Source organism: Haemorhous mexicanus, chromosome 1, assembly GCF_027477595.1.
Source record: "Haemorhous mexicanus isolate bHaeMex1 chromosome 1, bHaeMex1.pri, whole genome shotgun sequence".
In the NCBI taxonomy this organism is placed as follows: Eukaryota; Metazoa; Chordata; class Aves; order Passeriformes; family Fringillidae; genus Haemorhous; species Haemorhous mexicanus.
Genome location: NC_082341.1, coordinates 63965864 through 63983362, shown reverse-complemented (window position 1 = coordinate 63983362; position 17499 = coordinate 63965864). Strand labels below are relative to the sequence as shown.

Here is a 17499-nt window from a genome sequence, read left to right as displayed (position 1 = left end):
CAGTGCAGACCCTGGGCTGTGTAGCTGGGGTTTCCTGCTGGTCTGACACAAGTCTGAAGTGTAGGCACAAGTCACGAGTGTAGAAAGTGGGAGAAAAAGGTGATTTACAAGGATCACCTCAGACCCAGACTGCAGCCTGTGCTGTGTCTAGAGCAGAGATGAAAAGTACTTAGAGAACACATTACTCACTTTAAAATCCCAATGCAAATTTGGATTACTCTTGTAAGTGCTACTGATGGTTGCAGAGTGGAAGTGGGAAGTAAACTTTATCATCATCAATATTTTGAAGCTAAATTTATTCTTTCATGTACTTTTTCTTCTGTGTTGTCTAGTGTTCAGTACCCCCATGCCAGGCCTGAAGTATTCTTTTAATGGACATGCTCTGAAATACAGATTCTTTTGTCTGCACTATTTATATTAATGTTAGTTCAGGTGTTCACCTATTGTAATTTTTCAAGTTCCAGTTTCATGTTCTCAGTGATCTCACAGTCACCCTTTAGTTTTAGTGATGGTGCCAGAAGCCATAAGCTGTTCTGCTGGCCTTGATAAACTTCAGCAAACTAAATATATTTTGAAGGAATTTGTTTTTGGGAAGGAGTGGTAAGGCAAAGTTCCAGGTCATGAACGGATTGAATGGACATCAACTGATAGCTTAGTAGGCATGATTACATAAAATTGAATTATTTTTCTGTTGTGCTCAAATGAGGAAAGGCAGGGATTTAACATGTCATATTTTGAATCCAGTAGTGTGTTACTGGATTTTAACTGGCTGGATCTTGTGTGTAAATGTGCTCAGTTCCTACTTATTTGATGTGTTCAGTGGACAAGTCCCTATGCACCTCTCTTTTTGTGCTGGACAGTGAGAAATATCCTTTGATAGCAGGCACAGCATCGTGATCTGGAAGGCTTTATAAAATCTGCAGTCCAGCAGTAGGTGCTGTTGAGGTGTCTGCCTGCTCAAGAAAATTTACTAAAAATACTCAATTTTTTAAAAACCAGAAAACCCAAGAAAGGTTACTTACATTATTAGCTCAGTAATGAAAATGTTAATGGAGAATAAAAATGGCAAATTTGCATATTTGTAGTTTAAATCAGGGCAAGAGGCATGATGGGAGAATTATTTTTTTCATGAAGGCTTGTCTGCATTACCTGATTGATAAGCAGCCTGGCTTTCCTTTTGGAACTTTAAATAACATATGCAGGGTGAACCAAATAGTTGTGTTTTCATTAATTGTGAATGAAGTAATTTGTTATGTCCAGAGTATCTCAGAAGTTTAATGAGAAAACAGAAGTCATGTTGCAATCAAGCTGATCCTTTTTTTATTTTACATCCTGATAGTGTTGATAAGGCATGAGTGGGATTGTTTTGAAAGACATTTGCAATCTGCAAAGTTGGTATTTTCAGCATGCCTTTGAGTGTTTTGTATCATTGGCAAATGCATGGTACGTCTTCAGAGGTGGGAACTGATAATGTGTCCCTGAGATTCCAAACAAGTGCCATCTGGAAACTTAGGATAACTTGTGGTTTTGATTTGTAGTTGCTGTCAGGGGTGCAGACGCACGGGAAGAGCTTGTTTGCTCGGAATCTTTTCTGTAGGACAAGTTACATGAAAGTTGATAGTTAACTATATCTGATACCATATTGAGAACTAGCAAATGGTAGCCAAGTATTTTGTGTGCCGAGGAAAGGCACACAAATAAAACGCCAAACTCTTTCTTGTTACTCTCAACCTTATTGAGCTTTTGTCTTCTTCCAAGCAAAGCCTGTTGTCTGCAAACAACTAACTAAACTCCCTGTCCCCAGAGGAAGATGTACCTTCCTCCTGCACTGATGATTCACAGCATTTCTGAACTAGAATTTATGAGGAGATTCTTTCCCAATACTTGTTGAGGTCTCTTAATGCCTGGTGGTCCAAAAAATCATTAAATTAACCAGCACCTAATTTCAGTAACCTAATTTGAGTGACAGTGGGTTTCTGTGTCACAGGGATGTTGAAAGAAAAGAATTAGTTTGGCAACTTTGTTCCAGTCAGGATGCTCCATGACTTCAGTAACTGGCTGTGAGGTGTCCTCATGCTTAGATATTTGTGTCTTTTGCGGGCAGATGATTCCCATGGAGTACAGTTGCAGGCACACATTCCAGATACCTTGGATGTTACTGGATCTACTACATTTCATGCTACTCCAGAGCATGAAATGGCAACCAGGGTATCAAGGGAGGGAGCAGAGCTGGTTTGGAAGGAAGTACACACAGGACAAAGTTTAATGGGGAGGTCGATGAATGGGAACAGAGGCTAGAATACAGCACGTGGAGACAGAGAAACTGGAGGTGTATTTGTGGTGTAAGAGAGTTAGAAGTAAGAAAATCAGAAAAAGTGAGAAGGAAGACTCGCAGAGTGACTAGGAACAGGATAAGGGCAGCTGGAGGAAAAGGCCCTGGAAGAGCCTTCAGTGGTTACAGAGAAAAATCTGCTTTCAGATTGAATTTCTCAGATTGATGTACAGTATTTAAAAGTATGTCATAATAGTTGTGAGTCATGTTTTTTTAGCAAACTGTGCTGAGCAAATCTGGTAGTGGTTTCAGTGCAGAGAGAGGAGTGATGTGCTGAAGAAAGTAAAGGAAGGCTGTTCTTTTAGGGCTTCACTAGCTGTGTTTCTTCTAATTTTTTGCTTTGTGAGTGTTTTGATTTTCAAGGAGATGTGGTTTGAGGGGGCTTGGAAGAAAACAAAGTTTTGGAAAAAATTGAAGGAAGAAAGACTAAAAAGTTAAGAGACCAGGCAAACCCAAGTCATTTGTTTATTTTCAGCTGATAGCATTACTACAGTCTTAAGAAATTCTGCTGATTTATGATTTTTGAAATGATAACAAAACTGACACTGCTAGTTAGAAAAGAATTGTAAATATTATTTTCCTCTGTAGGTATACTGATGTTACAGACTCTTACCATTTTATCATCTTAGTATTGCATAATGTAGCCAATTCATGTTTTCCAGAGTTTCCCAATTAACTTAAGTGCTCAGAAGTTTCCATGACCTTTAGGTTCCTTTGTAGTCTATGTTGTTTTTCAGAGAGTATGATAGACTTTGTGGTTTACTTCCAGTGTAGCCTTTTTTTATGGAAAAGATGTCACAATGCAAGAAGAGCATGGTTTTGAGTTGTGTTTTTGAGCATTTAATACAAAGCTGATTTGACATATCTTCTTTTATTTCTTTCTAAAAATGTCTTATTAGAGAGGAAACTGTTTAAGTAGCTCATAAAAATCAATATAATAGGCAGCAAAATATCATAATGAAAAAAGTATCACTAGGCTGAATATATGGCAAAAATAAGTTGAAGAAGATCCCCATAGAGAAGATTGTTGCAGGATATCTGCACCTCTGTCACATTCACTGCTGTAACTGATGTTCACTGTGCTTATGGTTCTTGCTTCAGTTTTGCCTGTTGGTCTCTATGACTTGCTGGAAAACCTTCTGTCAAGTTTAGGTTGTCCTGTTCTGTCAGATCTGTGTGAGCTCCCAAACACAGGCCTCTGTTCTTCACTGAAATGTTGGAAGTTTGCCAAAAACCTCACCTATGGAGTTGGAGAATGTGGCAGGTGAAGAGCTTCCAAGGAAGAGTGTATGGTTGCCTCACTGGGTGCAGCACCACATTCATGTGGTGCTTCCCATCCAGACCTAAACTCTTCATCTGTCTGCCTGGAGTATAAATAGGGAATCCTCAGGGCTGTCTGCCCCTGCCCCTCTAGGCATGTATTTAGAAGCCTGAGCTCATTTGTCAGAGCTGTTTGATGCTTTATTTGAGGATGGTGCTGAACAGTAGCACCTACTCATGTCAAAACACATATATATGCAAAAAAAAAATATATACACACATATACACGTGCATATACCTATGTATATATATAGGTAGCCAGTTGCTCCAGTCTCCATGCCCTGAATAAAGGATTATTACCCTGGTGTTGCTTAATATTTAGTAATTATGAAGCCAGAAGATGTTGTTTATACACGCCAAGCCCAGTCTGCTCTTTTGGTCCATGTTTGTTTCCACACATCCATCAAGGCCTTGCAAAGCAAAATGTGACCGCTGACAAGTTATTCCCACAATGTTGCAAATGTTCAGATCTTCCTGCAACCTGATACAAAAAGGCCCCATTGGCAATTTTTTTTCTTTTTAACTGAAATTTTATTGAAAAAATGCAGTAGACTGTGGTGAGTTTACACCACTGCATGCAATTATTTTAAGTTTGAATACAGTAAAGTACTAAGAAAATTCAGCTATCATTTTGAAGAGTTGCAATATGGACACGTAATAAATGAATATAACTCATAAGTGTGTCTATATGTTTATATATGCATAATCAAAACTTCTATGTACATATATTCATATGAGAGATCATGAGAATTAATTAGAAAAAAACAGATTTGAAAATAAAGGCAGAAATAGAACAACTAAAAATGATAAAACACTACTGTTGTTGTAAGAGGAAGACAAACCTCAGCTGCACTTTTATGTTCCTTAAATGATTTTTAGATGTGTACATGAATGAGACTCCTTTACCCAAAACTGCTCAGGAGGTTTTCTTCTGTAAAAGCCTTTGCTTTTTATGTTCTGTTCTACAGAGGCTGAAACCTGTTAGGGAATGAATTTATGTGTATTTGGGAGACTTTTTAATATGTGTAATGTATATAAAGTGTTGCAGTTGTCCCTCAGTCAAGGAGTCAGTATATTAATAGCCTGGAAACCAACTGCTGCATGAAATTAGTCCTGTTGGCTTAGCATGTAAGGACTTTCTAAACTTAAATGTGTTACTTTTTCCAAGGCTGTTTTGAAGAGAAGGTTTGATTTTGGCTTTAGGGGAGAAGCATTGCCATGGTGTTATCTCTTCCTGTACACCTGGAAACCACGGCACAAGGAGGGACTGAGACTAAGCCCAGAACTGGTGTTCTCTGTCTCAAGGCATCTCTCCTCTGAATAAAGGCATCTCTTGAAAATGGTTGTGCTTTGCAGTGGTGAATGAGTGCTACTGCAACTGTTGTCTGTTAAATGTAATGTCTCACTTACATGTTGGCCTCTTGCTATTTAGTGTGTGTGTGTGTCCCACTCCTAATTCTCAGGTGGGTGTGTTATGGGTGTGGAGCTGAATTTATAAATATTTTATGCTGCTGAAAAGAATAAGAAATACAAGGGTTTGGCTGTGTGACTGGAAAACTACTTTTAAAATGTGTTTGTTTTCATACTTGGTACATCTGACTAGGCCAAGAGATTGCTCTTTTTCTGACATTGAAACTGTTTCTTTGCTTGTCTGTACATAATTCCTAATCAGTTTTTTTAACCTCTGATTATATTTCTAATAGTAAATGGGTCTGTTCATTAGTCTAAAAATGTAGTTTTCATGTTGAGAGGTTCTTTGTCTTGTTCAATTTTTATTCTGACTTCTATGTAGGCTGAAAAACTGAGTGCTCTTTCCAACCCGACAGGGTCAGATGCTTGTTTTGTTTAAAGTAGCTAAAGGTCTGGATGTTGTTTAGGTGACTGCTTTGTGGTCTTTCCCTGTTGTGAAAGGAAGTTGTGCTTTAGCCAAATTAATAGGGTAATATTGGTCAACAATGTTTAGAACCCCCCCAAATTTTTTCTCTTATTTAGCATTAGTTGCATTTTATGTATTTTTTAAAATTATATTCAATCTGCTTCATGGATTAAGTGACTGATAATTAATTGTAAATGATGATTTCTTTGAAGAAAATGTCATGAGGCAGAAAGCTTTCTCAATTTTAGCATATTGTCATAAGTGTGTGTGCATGGAGGAGAAGGATATTCATGCCTGTATGGATACAGCCATTCATGATGGCTGCATGTATAAATGGCAGGCTTTCTCCTGCTTTAGCAGGATGTCAGTTCAAGTAAGGCATCCTAAAAATTATGTTTTACCTGTATTCATTGCTCACTGGCTTATGTTATTTAAAGATCCGTCAGTCAATACTTCACTGCTCCATGTACTGAACAGTAGCAAGGGACATGAATTTTCTTATCCAAACTGATACAAGCTATTCTGATGAATGCTAAAGCACTAAACTGTTTGCGATAGATTATCTTTATTCTTTTGTTTAAAAAAAAAAAAGCTCTAACTTCACAAGGATAAGGACTGTGCTAGTAATTTTGTACTATAGGCCATGTTTTACAGGATTACAGTTTATATATGTGCTTCTGCAGATAATTCTGGGATTCAGTTCTGGTAATGAATTTAGATATCAATAGGCTCTGAACATACAGAAAGGTTTGGATCCTGAAAAAAATAGTATTCTTATCTAAATGGAAACAGGTATTGGTTGCTTGAATATCTTTTGTCTGAAAATTGCTAAGCTATAATTATACTATTACTAAGATATAACCAAAACTAGAAATATGTCTGTTTCTTTCCAAACCAGCTACATTGACTTTTCTCTTTGGCAGAGGTTTACATCTTATGAATTGGGATTTGTTTCTTTTGTAGTATTAATTCACAGTGGAGCTGAAGCAGGGATTTTGTTTTCTTAGTGAAACCTGCTTTTGTTGACCATTTAATTTTGTCTTTGTCTAGGCAAGGCCTTTTCTGGGAGTTGTGACCATTCTTTTTAACTTTGTTTTTCATGATGTGCAACCTAGTGGCATCTCAGCTGGTAAATGAGATAACAATTCATTCCCCATTGGCAAAAAAAATTAAAAAGAAATTACAATGGAAATGCTCATGTGCCTCTTTTTTATTCTAAAACACAAAACAAAGAAAAACAAAAAACCCCTTCCAAGAATGTAATTGACTATAAAGTAATCTTGCAAATAGCCGACTTATGATTAATGGCTCAGTTTGGGGTTTTTTTAAAATATTATGTAAGTTAGGAGTTGACAAGTTAAATAATTCTTAACACAGGTTTTTTTTCTTTCTGTTTTGTAGACAACTCTGCTGAAGCAGATTTATGGTTGCTGAACAGTTGTACAGTAAAAAATCCTGCTGAGGACCACTTCAGAAACTCAATCAAGTAAGCAGTTTCCTTACAAAGATTTTTAACTATCATTGCATGTCTTAAAGCTCTGTGTTTTCAATCTAGAAGTAATTTTGTGTTTTAGAGCAATAAATGTGCTGAGTTTGTGTTACAGTGGTGAATTCTCTAGAATGAATTAGTAAGGTAGAGTGGATTTGTAAAAAATAGCAATAACTTGCAAGTGATTATCACTACACATATTTAGGATAACTGTTGACCCATTGAGATAGGGACTTTTATATCACTTTTCAAGACAATGTTGTAATTGTCTTCTGAAGAGTTGACTGTGCTCTTGGTTTTGTTTTTTGCTTTTAATTATATGAAATGTTAGGTTGTTTTATTTTTCATCTACTTGAATATGGCCTAACTGGGACCTGCTTTTCAGTGGTGTGCAGCAATGGCCATAAATTAAATGACAAGAAGTACCTTAATGAAAGAAAGAAGTTCTTTATGTTGAGGGTAGCAGAGCACTGGAACAGGCTGCCCAAGGGGGTCAGGGAGTTTCCCTCTCTGGGGACATTCCAAACCCACCTGGATGTGTCCCTGTGTCACCTGCTCTGGGTTACCCTGCCTTGGCAGGAGTTTGGACAAGGGGATGCTCCAGAAGCCCTTTCCAACCCTACCAATTCTGTGATTCTTTGTAAACTGTATCTGGTATATACGTAAAACCAGCTACTTCACTGTGTATTTTCTTGAAAGATTAGCTGATTAGCTTATAATAGAAGAATGTTTTATTCCTCAGTACCATTCCACTGATGTCAAGCAAAATGACATGGTAGTGATTTTGCCTCCAATTTCTGCAGAAGTGTAGTTATGATGAGAGTAACTAGAAAACCTGTACACATACAGCTGTCACTGCCCAGTACAAAGAAATACTGTGGTATGTGTCTTGTAGATTTTACCTTTAGTAAACAAGTTTGCCTATTTGTGCAGCCATTTGTTTAGTGTGGTGCTCTAGGGATGGACTGGCTGTTGAAATCCATTTTGGTTAGAAACTCATAGTTCTTGGGAGTGGAAAGAGGAGAGAGAAGTTGGATATAAGCTACCTGCTTGCAATGCTGGAGTTACTAACAGGATCACAGGATCTCAGGGTTGTAACCTGGAACAGAAACCACTTGCCTGCTGTAGGTGGCGCAGCAGAAATTTCCTTCACCCCTGAGAGTACTTTGCTTTCTGACTGCTGGTGTGGCACTTGGTGACCAGAATGGCTTAGGCCTTTTCTTCTTTGTTGCCAAAAACCAAAAAAGCAAACTATTCCCAGAATACATCCAGCAGTTAGTGTGTGTTGGCCAACAGAACTGATGACAAGATACTTTCCAGCTCAGTTGTGGCCATCCTTCTATTTTACTAATCCTGTGCCAGAAATGATGTGGTATGGTGTGTGTCCCAGCCAGGAGAATAGAGTTGGTTAAGAAAGAGGGCCTAACTGAAAGCAAATGACCAAAAATATTTCTTTGAAGAACATGTTTCTGTTGCTGCTCTGTTCATGAACCTGATGTTACTTGTAGCCTGGATTTATTCTTTTTTGTCCTTGCATCTCCCTATACTTGTTCTTTTCCTGTAGCATTCATGCTCTAATCTCAGATCCTGGCAGTTCCCAGCCATGGAGAATAACATCTTCTGTAGTTGTTTCTGATTTTTCGTAGGGTGCTTTAAACACAAGGGAAGCACATTGTCTCTCTAAAGAACACAACTTCCTCCAAATAGTTCTTGATTTGTTACAGCAAAAATGCAATGCATGAAGTTTGGGTGATAGAAAATGAGCTGCCATTATATCCTGTCACAGCAGCTTGTTGGTAACTATGGAAATCTTTGTTCTTCTCAATTGACTAACAAAATAAACATGTAGTGTGCGTGTGTGTTGTCAAAGCAAACATGCTTGGAGTAGAAAAATTAATACCCAGCCCTGTAAAATTCTTAAAAAAAAAAAAAAAAAATCAGTCTGAAAGTGTTACATTGTATTATGCATGTTATTGAGAAAAGTATTTATTCTCTGCCTGCTGCAACAGTTCCTACATTGCTTGCATATATGACTTTAAAATGCACTGATTCAAACCAGTGGTAGTGTGTTCCCACTGGTGGTTAAAGAATATCTGTGGAAAGCTGATCCCTTACTAGTAACATGGGCCAAAGAATGTACTAGAACCCAACAAGTCCTGTAGGTACAAACTTTTTGGTCTGACTTTCTTCTAAAAAATGAACAAAACCACTCCCAGACACTCTGAACCTTTGTAGATGTGTATACAGCTGATACAGCATGAGTGATAGTATAATCTTTATGTTTATTTTTTTTTTTTCTTTTAGCTCTTAGGAAGTCTCCTGTTCTTCAGTATCAATAAAGTTCAACTTGCTGAACCAGAGTAATGATTTGGAGGGCAAAGAGTTGTTTAAAAACATTAGCTTATGGATGGGAATTGAGAGAGTTTCCTGGGCAGGTTTTATTCTCAGTTGGTTAATCTTAAAATAAGATTAAAGAGTTAGGCAATAGCAGTAAAGAATTCCCACTATAATTAAGTGGATGGAGTTAAAAAAAAATTATTAAGGCTTATGTTTTGATTAGTGATGGATCTATCTTTTGTGCTTTAGTAGGGTATTTGCTGGGCATTCCAGGAAATTAGCAGCCTTTGGAAAGTTCAGTTTTTTGAAGTTGACTTTATTTTGCCTTAAAATTAAATAATACTTAAAAATTAATCTATTTATTTAAAAGTCAGTCACATTCTTTTTTTGCTGATAATGTTTCAGTATGATATCTTTGTTTTGGACCTGATCATCTGTCAGTGTGACCAACTTGGATGAGTTACCTGTATATGTATATATGTGTTTTATAAACACACATATAAATAACAAAATAGTAACATATTATAAATATATAACATATGTAACGTATTATAAATAAGTATAAATAGCAAAAAAATAAGTAAAGTGTCATTAAATTTTTTCCAGAGAGATGCCACTATTTATTTGTTTTGGGGAATGTTGGTTAGTTTTTTTGTGGTTCATTTATGTGCTTCTGCTTATTGTGTTTGTGGTTTTTTGGTTGGTTGGTTTTTTTTCCATTTGCAGAATGTTATCAGGTAACATTTTCTGCTATCATTTATTTTAGTCAAAAGTAGTTTTCTTAAAACTTAGCTGTTGGTAATAGCAAGAATAAACATTCAGGAAGTAAGTTACTAACCTTAACTTGCATAAACCACAGTAAATCTGGTAAGACTGCTGAAGAGAATTAAGCCCAAGAGCGTGTGCTAGAGGAGCTTGCTTCCTTTAAAATAAAGTTATTTTGCTCTTCAGTTTCATGCTCCATTAATTTCAATGTGCTCTGATACTCTTTTCTTGACTGTTACATCTCAGATCTGTAACCCAGTTTTCCTGATGCCCTCTGAAGATTGAGAAACTCTTGAGTGTTTCTAGCTAGATGTCTTTTCCTTTGCTTAGTCCTTTCCTAAGTGCTGGTATAAGTTACTCATGTGTTTGGGGACTTTGCCTTTTCCTTAAGGAGTTCTCCTGCTGGTTGAAGTATTATGGAGAGGAATTTGGTGGCTCGCTTATCAAAGCAGCCAGACTGATGTTGTCTGGGAGGAAAGATGTGGTTATACTCTTGAGGTGTCCATGGCTTGTCTCATGGTATAGAATAAGCCTGACCACTATAAATAATCGTCTTTGTTGCTATATACAATGAACATGTACATTAACACACATTCTCTGATACATTTGTTGCTGCATTCACTTTAAGGCGCGCTCCAGTGTGTGTTCAACCCTTTTCTCTCTGATAGCTCTGGTAGCTATGAGTTGTGACAGAGATGTGAGGGCTTTTAGCACTGAAGTAGCACCATGTGGCTTCCAGTTCTGTCCTTGCTACAGTTTTCACCAATTCATGAATAAACACTGTGTGGGGGATCTCACTTTCGTGCTGGAAGGAGCATCAAAACCTGTAGAATTTGTGGAAATGTTTGTTTAAGAGGACTGTGCTTGTAGATGTTGCAAGTTGTTTAAAGCTCTCAGTGGATTAAATTGAGGAGTAAAAGGCATGACTGCCTTTGGATGCTACAGGATTTCTGTTAACCAAATGCAACTGTGTTGATGTTAAGTACAGAAGGAGGTTATTTAAGAAATACAAAAGCTTGTTCAGAGACAGGAATAATTTTCTGCTGCTTGAAATCTTTGCAAATGAAAATAACCCTGGAAGAAGGTTTTTTGTTGTTTTGTTTTCTTTTTTCCCCCAACATTTATGAACGTAATTTATATGATACATTTTGAAAGTGAGCAAAATGAAAAATTGCATACTGTGCAGGGTTATCACTTTCTTTAACACAGCATTAATCCTTTTGCTGTTCCTAACACGTTTCCAGTGTAGAAGTAGACTGTGATTTAGAGTTGTTTATACTGTTCATGCAATACAATCTAAGCTGTGATGTACTTCCAGGAGAGAAAACATAAGTATCTCAAAGCTCTTTATTTTATACATCCTGTCAGCATGAGAAGATCACTTCCCCCAGGTGGAAGTTTCTGAGCTGTCATAGCCTGGCTGTTTGTTGCATTTTGCAGAACTAGTGTGTTACCATGACTTTGGGTGTTTGTGTTGGATTACTGAAGGTACCAGGGCAGTACTGAGAACTGTAGGTAGGGGTGCTGCTGTTCCCCTCTTGTATTGAAGAAATCTGAGGAAGCCCTGGATTCTCTGAAGTAAAAATGCCTGCAAAACAAACTTCATTGGGTGGGAAGGAAGTTGGACACTTGATTTCTTTTTCCCAGTGGTACGACTGTTGCCAATAATACTCCTTGCTCAGACTCTCTAAACTAGTCTAGATCACGTTGGTGAAAACCTTGCCTTTTGCCAGTATGAAAGGCTCACACACCTACAGATTGGCAAAGTGCCTGTATTCCAGATTTATGCCATATTCACAGTGAGAGGAACTCCTTCCCCAGCCAGTAGGAATTACTTGGTTTTGAGTGGAGGCTGTAAATCAATTAGCTAGAATTTAAAATGACATTTCTTTACTAAGAAAAACCTGAGGAGCTTAGGTGACTGCTGAAGTTGTGTCATAAAAACCTTGATTGGAATAGATTAAGGCACAACATTTTTATGTTTACAGATGTAAGAAATCTATTAAGATCTCAGCAATCACACACCATTAACCAAAATTAAGTTTAAAATTAGTTTTGGACCTCATTCTGTTTTGTAAAGAAATAGTTTTTTTTTTAGGAAGTGCTCCAATCATTGATGTAATGTGTACAAATTATTTAGTTGAAAATACTGAATATTTCTCTTATGTTCACCAGATTTTTTTTTTTTTTGAGCTTCTGGGTTCTTGTGGGAAAAATTTCAAGATGGGTTTTCTACTTTAGCATTTGAGAGGGTTTTTTGTACAGCTGTGCCCATCCATAATTCAAAACAATGATTGTTTAAAATGTTCATTGTACTAGTTAACGTTTCTCAGCTTAAGTAATACCAGTTTCACATTGATATATTTGGTCAAGCTTTACCAAGGAGCATAGATGACTCCAAATGCTGCAGAAGGATTTTATAGGCTTAGAACAAAAATGTTGTTAAACTGAAGTCTTTATTTAAAACCTTACCAATCTAGTAAGTATTTTTTTTTTCTTCTTTTTACACTTACTGAATATTGTCAACCATGCTTTTAGTGTCTTAAGGTGATGGAAGACATAGCTGTTGTGGAAGATTTTTAGCTGCATTTGAGTGTGTTCTTTTTCTTGCACTCATGTCTGCCGTAGAAAAAATATGTTAAAAGCTGGTTGACATGATGCTATAAAATACAGAGAAAGCACACCATATAGAATTGAGTGCTTTCCATTGCATTCTGTTTAGAAGATAAAAGGATTATGGACTGCTTGGGAATGTATGTGTTACATGGCTTCATTTTGCAGAGATTTGCAAAAGCCTGGGTTATAAACTTGTGTGCACTTTAGTTTAATATTTTAAAAGGTTTTAAAAAAAAGTTCAGGAACAGAACCTGCTAAAATCAACTTCTAAATGTGATTCTAGAAATCTTTTCTATTCTGATAGGAACACATTTGGGACTGCTTTAAGTGCTACACGATATTGATGCTTTGAGATGTTACTGCAGTGCTGATTAAGCCTCAGACGCTTCAGTGGCTAATTAGCTTTAGATACTCTTTATGTCTTGAGCCAGATCACTGGGGACAACTGTATTTTGATTGCAATTTTATAGAAGAAAATATGGCCAGGACATGAGAGGCCAACTCTATTTCCTGATTTCATGTATCTGTATTTGAACTTTTTGTTGAGACTGTCGTTCCAGGTCCCCAGCTATATAGGCTCGAGGAGCACTGGTGCTTCACAGGCAGTGTTTACAGACATTGAAGATCAGTTAAGTTCATTGCTAAACATACAAGATACACTTTCCTTTGCAAATGAATGCAATCAACCATTACACTTCAGTGATATGGGTAAACAAGGAAGACTTCTGATTTAAAAAGTATAGCTCTCCTGATAGTTCATGGGCTAATGCTTTCACCTCTCTCCTTGTCAGCCAAAAATGGGGACACAGTATCATTCTGCAGTATCATAGAAGAACTGTAGAATATCCAGAGCTGGAATGGACCCATCAGGATCATCGAGTCCTGGCCCTGCACAGGACTCTCCAAAAGTCACACCATGTGCCTGAGAGCTTTGTCCAAATGTTTCTTGAACTCTGCCAGGCTTGGGGCTGTGACCATTTCCTTGGGGAGCCTGTTCCAGTGCCCAACCACCCTCTGAGTGAAGAACCTTTTACTAATATCCATATCTAGTTAAAAACCAGAACAGTTCTTCCCCCTCCTCTCAGACTTGGTCAAAATGTATAATTTTAGGAAACCTCTCCAGACAGAGTTAGTGAAATGAGCAAAAGGAAGAATTGGGCTTTCCTAGGGTTTCTCATGCTGTTCTGCCATATGCTTGCCTTGGGGATGGGCTGTTCTCTTGGGCTCTTAGTGCTGGTGACCCCCTCTTTACCCAGACCAGGGACAGATACAGCAGAAACTGTCAGGCACTGTTTTGGGTCAGTAGTGTAAGGTTTGTCTTGTTGCTTAATCAAGGGCTTTTAAAGATGAAGCTTTTTGAGAGATTGGAGACATTTGAGCAAAACTATGCTTGCTTTCCTATTATAGGCATGTACATAAAAAACATGTTGAAATCTATTTGAAATGTCTTGCCTCTTTTAATGGGATGGGGACAGTGATTTCTGTTGACCGAGTTCCTTCCTTGATTTAAGTCACACTTCAGATTTGCACCTTAACCTTTAGTCAGTCCTTGCTGGATTGGAGGATTTTCTGTTCACTGTTCAAAAAATAGGCTACTAAATAAGCACTTTAAAAGTGGTGTGCAAAAGAATAAAATCCACCACTGTGTGTGTGAATTTGAGGAATGTGAATGGAATCAGAATGTTAACAGTTTGTAAGTCAGCATGCCTTCAGGTGGAAAATGCCCCTGTGGAGTTTGCCAAAGCAAAGAGCTGGTGACAACTCCTGAGGAGCTTGTGATTCAAACAGTGGTGAGATAGCGGGCAACTGCTGGAAACAGCAGCAGTCTGAGACACTGTAGTCTGTTTTTTTATTACCTGAAACAGTAGGCTGTGTATATTTTCTTGTCCTTGGAACAATATTTATGACTTATCCAAGCAGACTGTGCCCAGTAGTGGACTACTGAAGCTGAACTTTGTGTTGCAATTAATTTGGGGATCTGCAGTTGGAATCCTTGCTGCTTCTGCCATGTGACATTCACCTCCCATCTGTTGGGGAATTTCTTGTTTCTTTCTCTTATTGAGAGGTAACCAAATTACTTGCTCCAGCACTAAAAAGTGCAGGAGATACTAAGAGATTTTAGATTTGCCTCAAATAAGCAATAGCATTACTGAGAGAGGTCGTAGTATTAATTGATGTCCATTGGAATAACATGGGACAGGATGAGGACAGAGCTCTGCTTGGGTTGGTTTGCCTGCATACAGAATGTACAGTCATAAGAGGTGACAAAGAATGGAATGTTGTATTGGCTTTGTTTGTTTTCCTTTTTCCCCTTGCTCTTTTGAGCTTTTAACTAGTAGACCAGAATATATGAAATACAGTAGAATGATGCAAGGGTGATTCAGCAATGCAAATTGTTAGCTGAATTGTTAGCAATTCAAATTGTTTTGAATGGGTTATATGAGCTTTACAGAATTAGTGTTTCACATATTGTGTGTCCTCCTATCTTAACAGGTGTTTTGTTTTACCATTTCAGACAGATGAATTGAGCAGAAAAGGTTAATGATCTGAGTGCTGGAAGCAGGTGGTTGGTAGCTTTGACTGTTTATCTAATTAGCTGCATGTTGGCTGTTGTCCTAGCAGGCCTGACTTTTCCTAGGGAGGGAGCATAGGAAAACATGCAGAAACTTGCTGTAGCAGGACTAATGCAAAAATCAACATGATCTAAACTTGTCCTTACTGACAAGTATGATTTTATTTGTTTTGGATTCAAAAGATTATCTACTAGTGCTTTATGGGTGTTTGTCCTAAAACAGCATGCTTGCTTGTTCAGGTAAGCTTGACTGTCAAAAGACTTTTCTCTCATACTTCTGAAAGCATTTTTCTCGTGGTTGTTAGATGCTGACCCACAAAGAGCAAAAATAATGTTGGTGATTTTTTTTTTTTTTTGTTTGTCTGTATTCAACAAAGCTCTTGTTTTTTACCCTGAGTTCCATTGTAATGCCTGTGTCTGTTAAGGTTTTACTGTGGCATATTTAGTCAAGGCGATTTGGGATACTGTCAGTGCAGCACAGCAGTTCACGTTTGGCATTGTACACCTCAGCTGCTGACTTGACCCTTGGTGCACCACTCTTGGGAGAGACATGAGCATAGACAACTGTTCCTCTTGAATTTAATGTTTTATCCATTTTTTTTTTCTTTACTTATAAAGTTTTCTTTTTAGCTTTCAATGAAAAAAAAGTCAGAAACACAGGCTAACACCAAGACACAGTTGACCACTGAATTGTTTCATTCCAAGTATGTGCTTGAATTTGAAACTTTCCTAAGAGATAATGTCTGGTAACTACTTTTAACAGGATAAATAGTCAACTTATTTCATGTATTGGTTTTACAACTCCAAGCACAATGGAAATTGATGTTTGTTGGTGGCTCCAGCTACCAACACAACACAAATACTCACCAAGAAATTTTATATGTGTTTACTCCAAAAACCTATTGTTTTGCTTGGGTCTATTATATTTTATTAGTATAACCTCAAGGGAAATGCAGTAGTGTGGAGGCAGAGGCTCTTTTTTTTACAAAAGTACAGTGTTAAATAAAATTGTCTAAAATACAGTCAAACTCATTGTAGAAGCAATCTGTGATTACCTCAATCCAATTGGGTAGCATGGATTTTTTTTTTTCCTAAATACTTAATATGTCTCCAGTTTTTATTTTGTCTCTCCCTGTGCTTTTTTAATGTAGCCCATTTCCATAACAGATGTCCAGTTTGTATGCTTTTCCTTGTACCAGTCATTAAATAGGAACATTTACTTTGTGGAGCTGTCAAATTGATACCTGCAACTCAAAAAAATGAAGATGAGTGAAAAATGTTATTTAGACACAGAAAAGATGTAATGATGGATATATCCTAAATACAGTGAAGAATTTTCTTTCACATTCTTTCAGAAAGGAAGACCATGTTTAATTAGAATCCTGAATCTAGATTGTAAAACTTCTTATACAAGGAAAGCTGCAGGAAATGGGATTTTTGCTTCAGATTTCTCTTAGCTTTAGATACTGCCTTTTTAATAAATAATATCTGAACTTGAAATTATTCTTTCAGGTATTTATTTTTTTCATATTAGTAAAATATTTTTTTTGTTGCTATTAGTAGGAGCTCTCTTGTTTAGCTAGTGTTGAACACATTTCCTAGCTTGGTTATATGAACTCTGCTGGACTGAACCAGCAAAAAGATTTAAGCTATTCAAAGGAAAGACCAAAAATAGAAGGATTTTTGAAATGGATGAACTTTTACATAAGATATGGAAGTTATGGTTCTTTTTTTTTAATACAAATTAAATTTATGTGGCTTCTTTTGGTCCTTTAGCTTGTAATTGCATTTATAACCTGTGAATTTGACTGTTATGTATACATGGATGTAACATGTATATACTCAAGCATTATAGAAAACAGGTCAAATGTGGTTTTGCACAGGCTTTGTTTTGACCTTCCCTCAGCAGAGTTGCTTCTTAATTAGTCCTGAACTAATATAAATTCAATGTATGGTAAACTTGGAGCTTCAGGATGTGGTGACTTTGTAGGATTCACTATCACAGAATCACAGAATGGTCTGGGTTGGAAGGGACCTTTAAAGTTCACCTTGTCCAACCTTCTGCAATAAATAGAAACATCTTAAACTAGATCAGAGACCTGTCCAAACTGGTCTTGAGTGTTTCTAGGGATGGATCATCCACCACCTCTCTAGACAACCTCTTTAGTTTAAAACCATTACCTTGTGTCCTA

The 17499-nt window shown here is 37.2% G+C and overlaps 1 protein-coding gene across 2 annotated transcripts in view; it reads left to right on the top strand.

The window, feature by feature from the left end:
• Positions 1 to 17499, top strand: part of CDKAL1 (CDK5 regulatory subunit associated protein 1 like 1) — a 383156-nt gene that overhangs the window by 59912 nt on the left and 305745 nt on the right. For both annotated transcript variants that reach the window (XM_059851463.1, XM_059851471.1), the window contains one exon: positions 6930 to 7014. In XM_059851463.1, coding sequence (XP_059707446.1) covers positions 6930 to 7014 — 85 coding nt within the window. The remainder of the gene's footprint in view (positions 1 to 6929; positions 7015 to 17499) is intronic.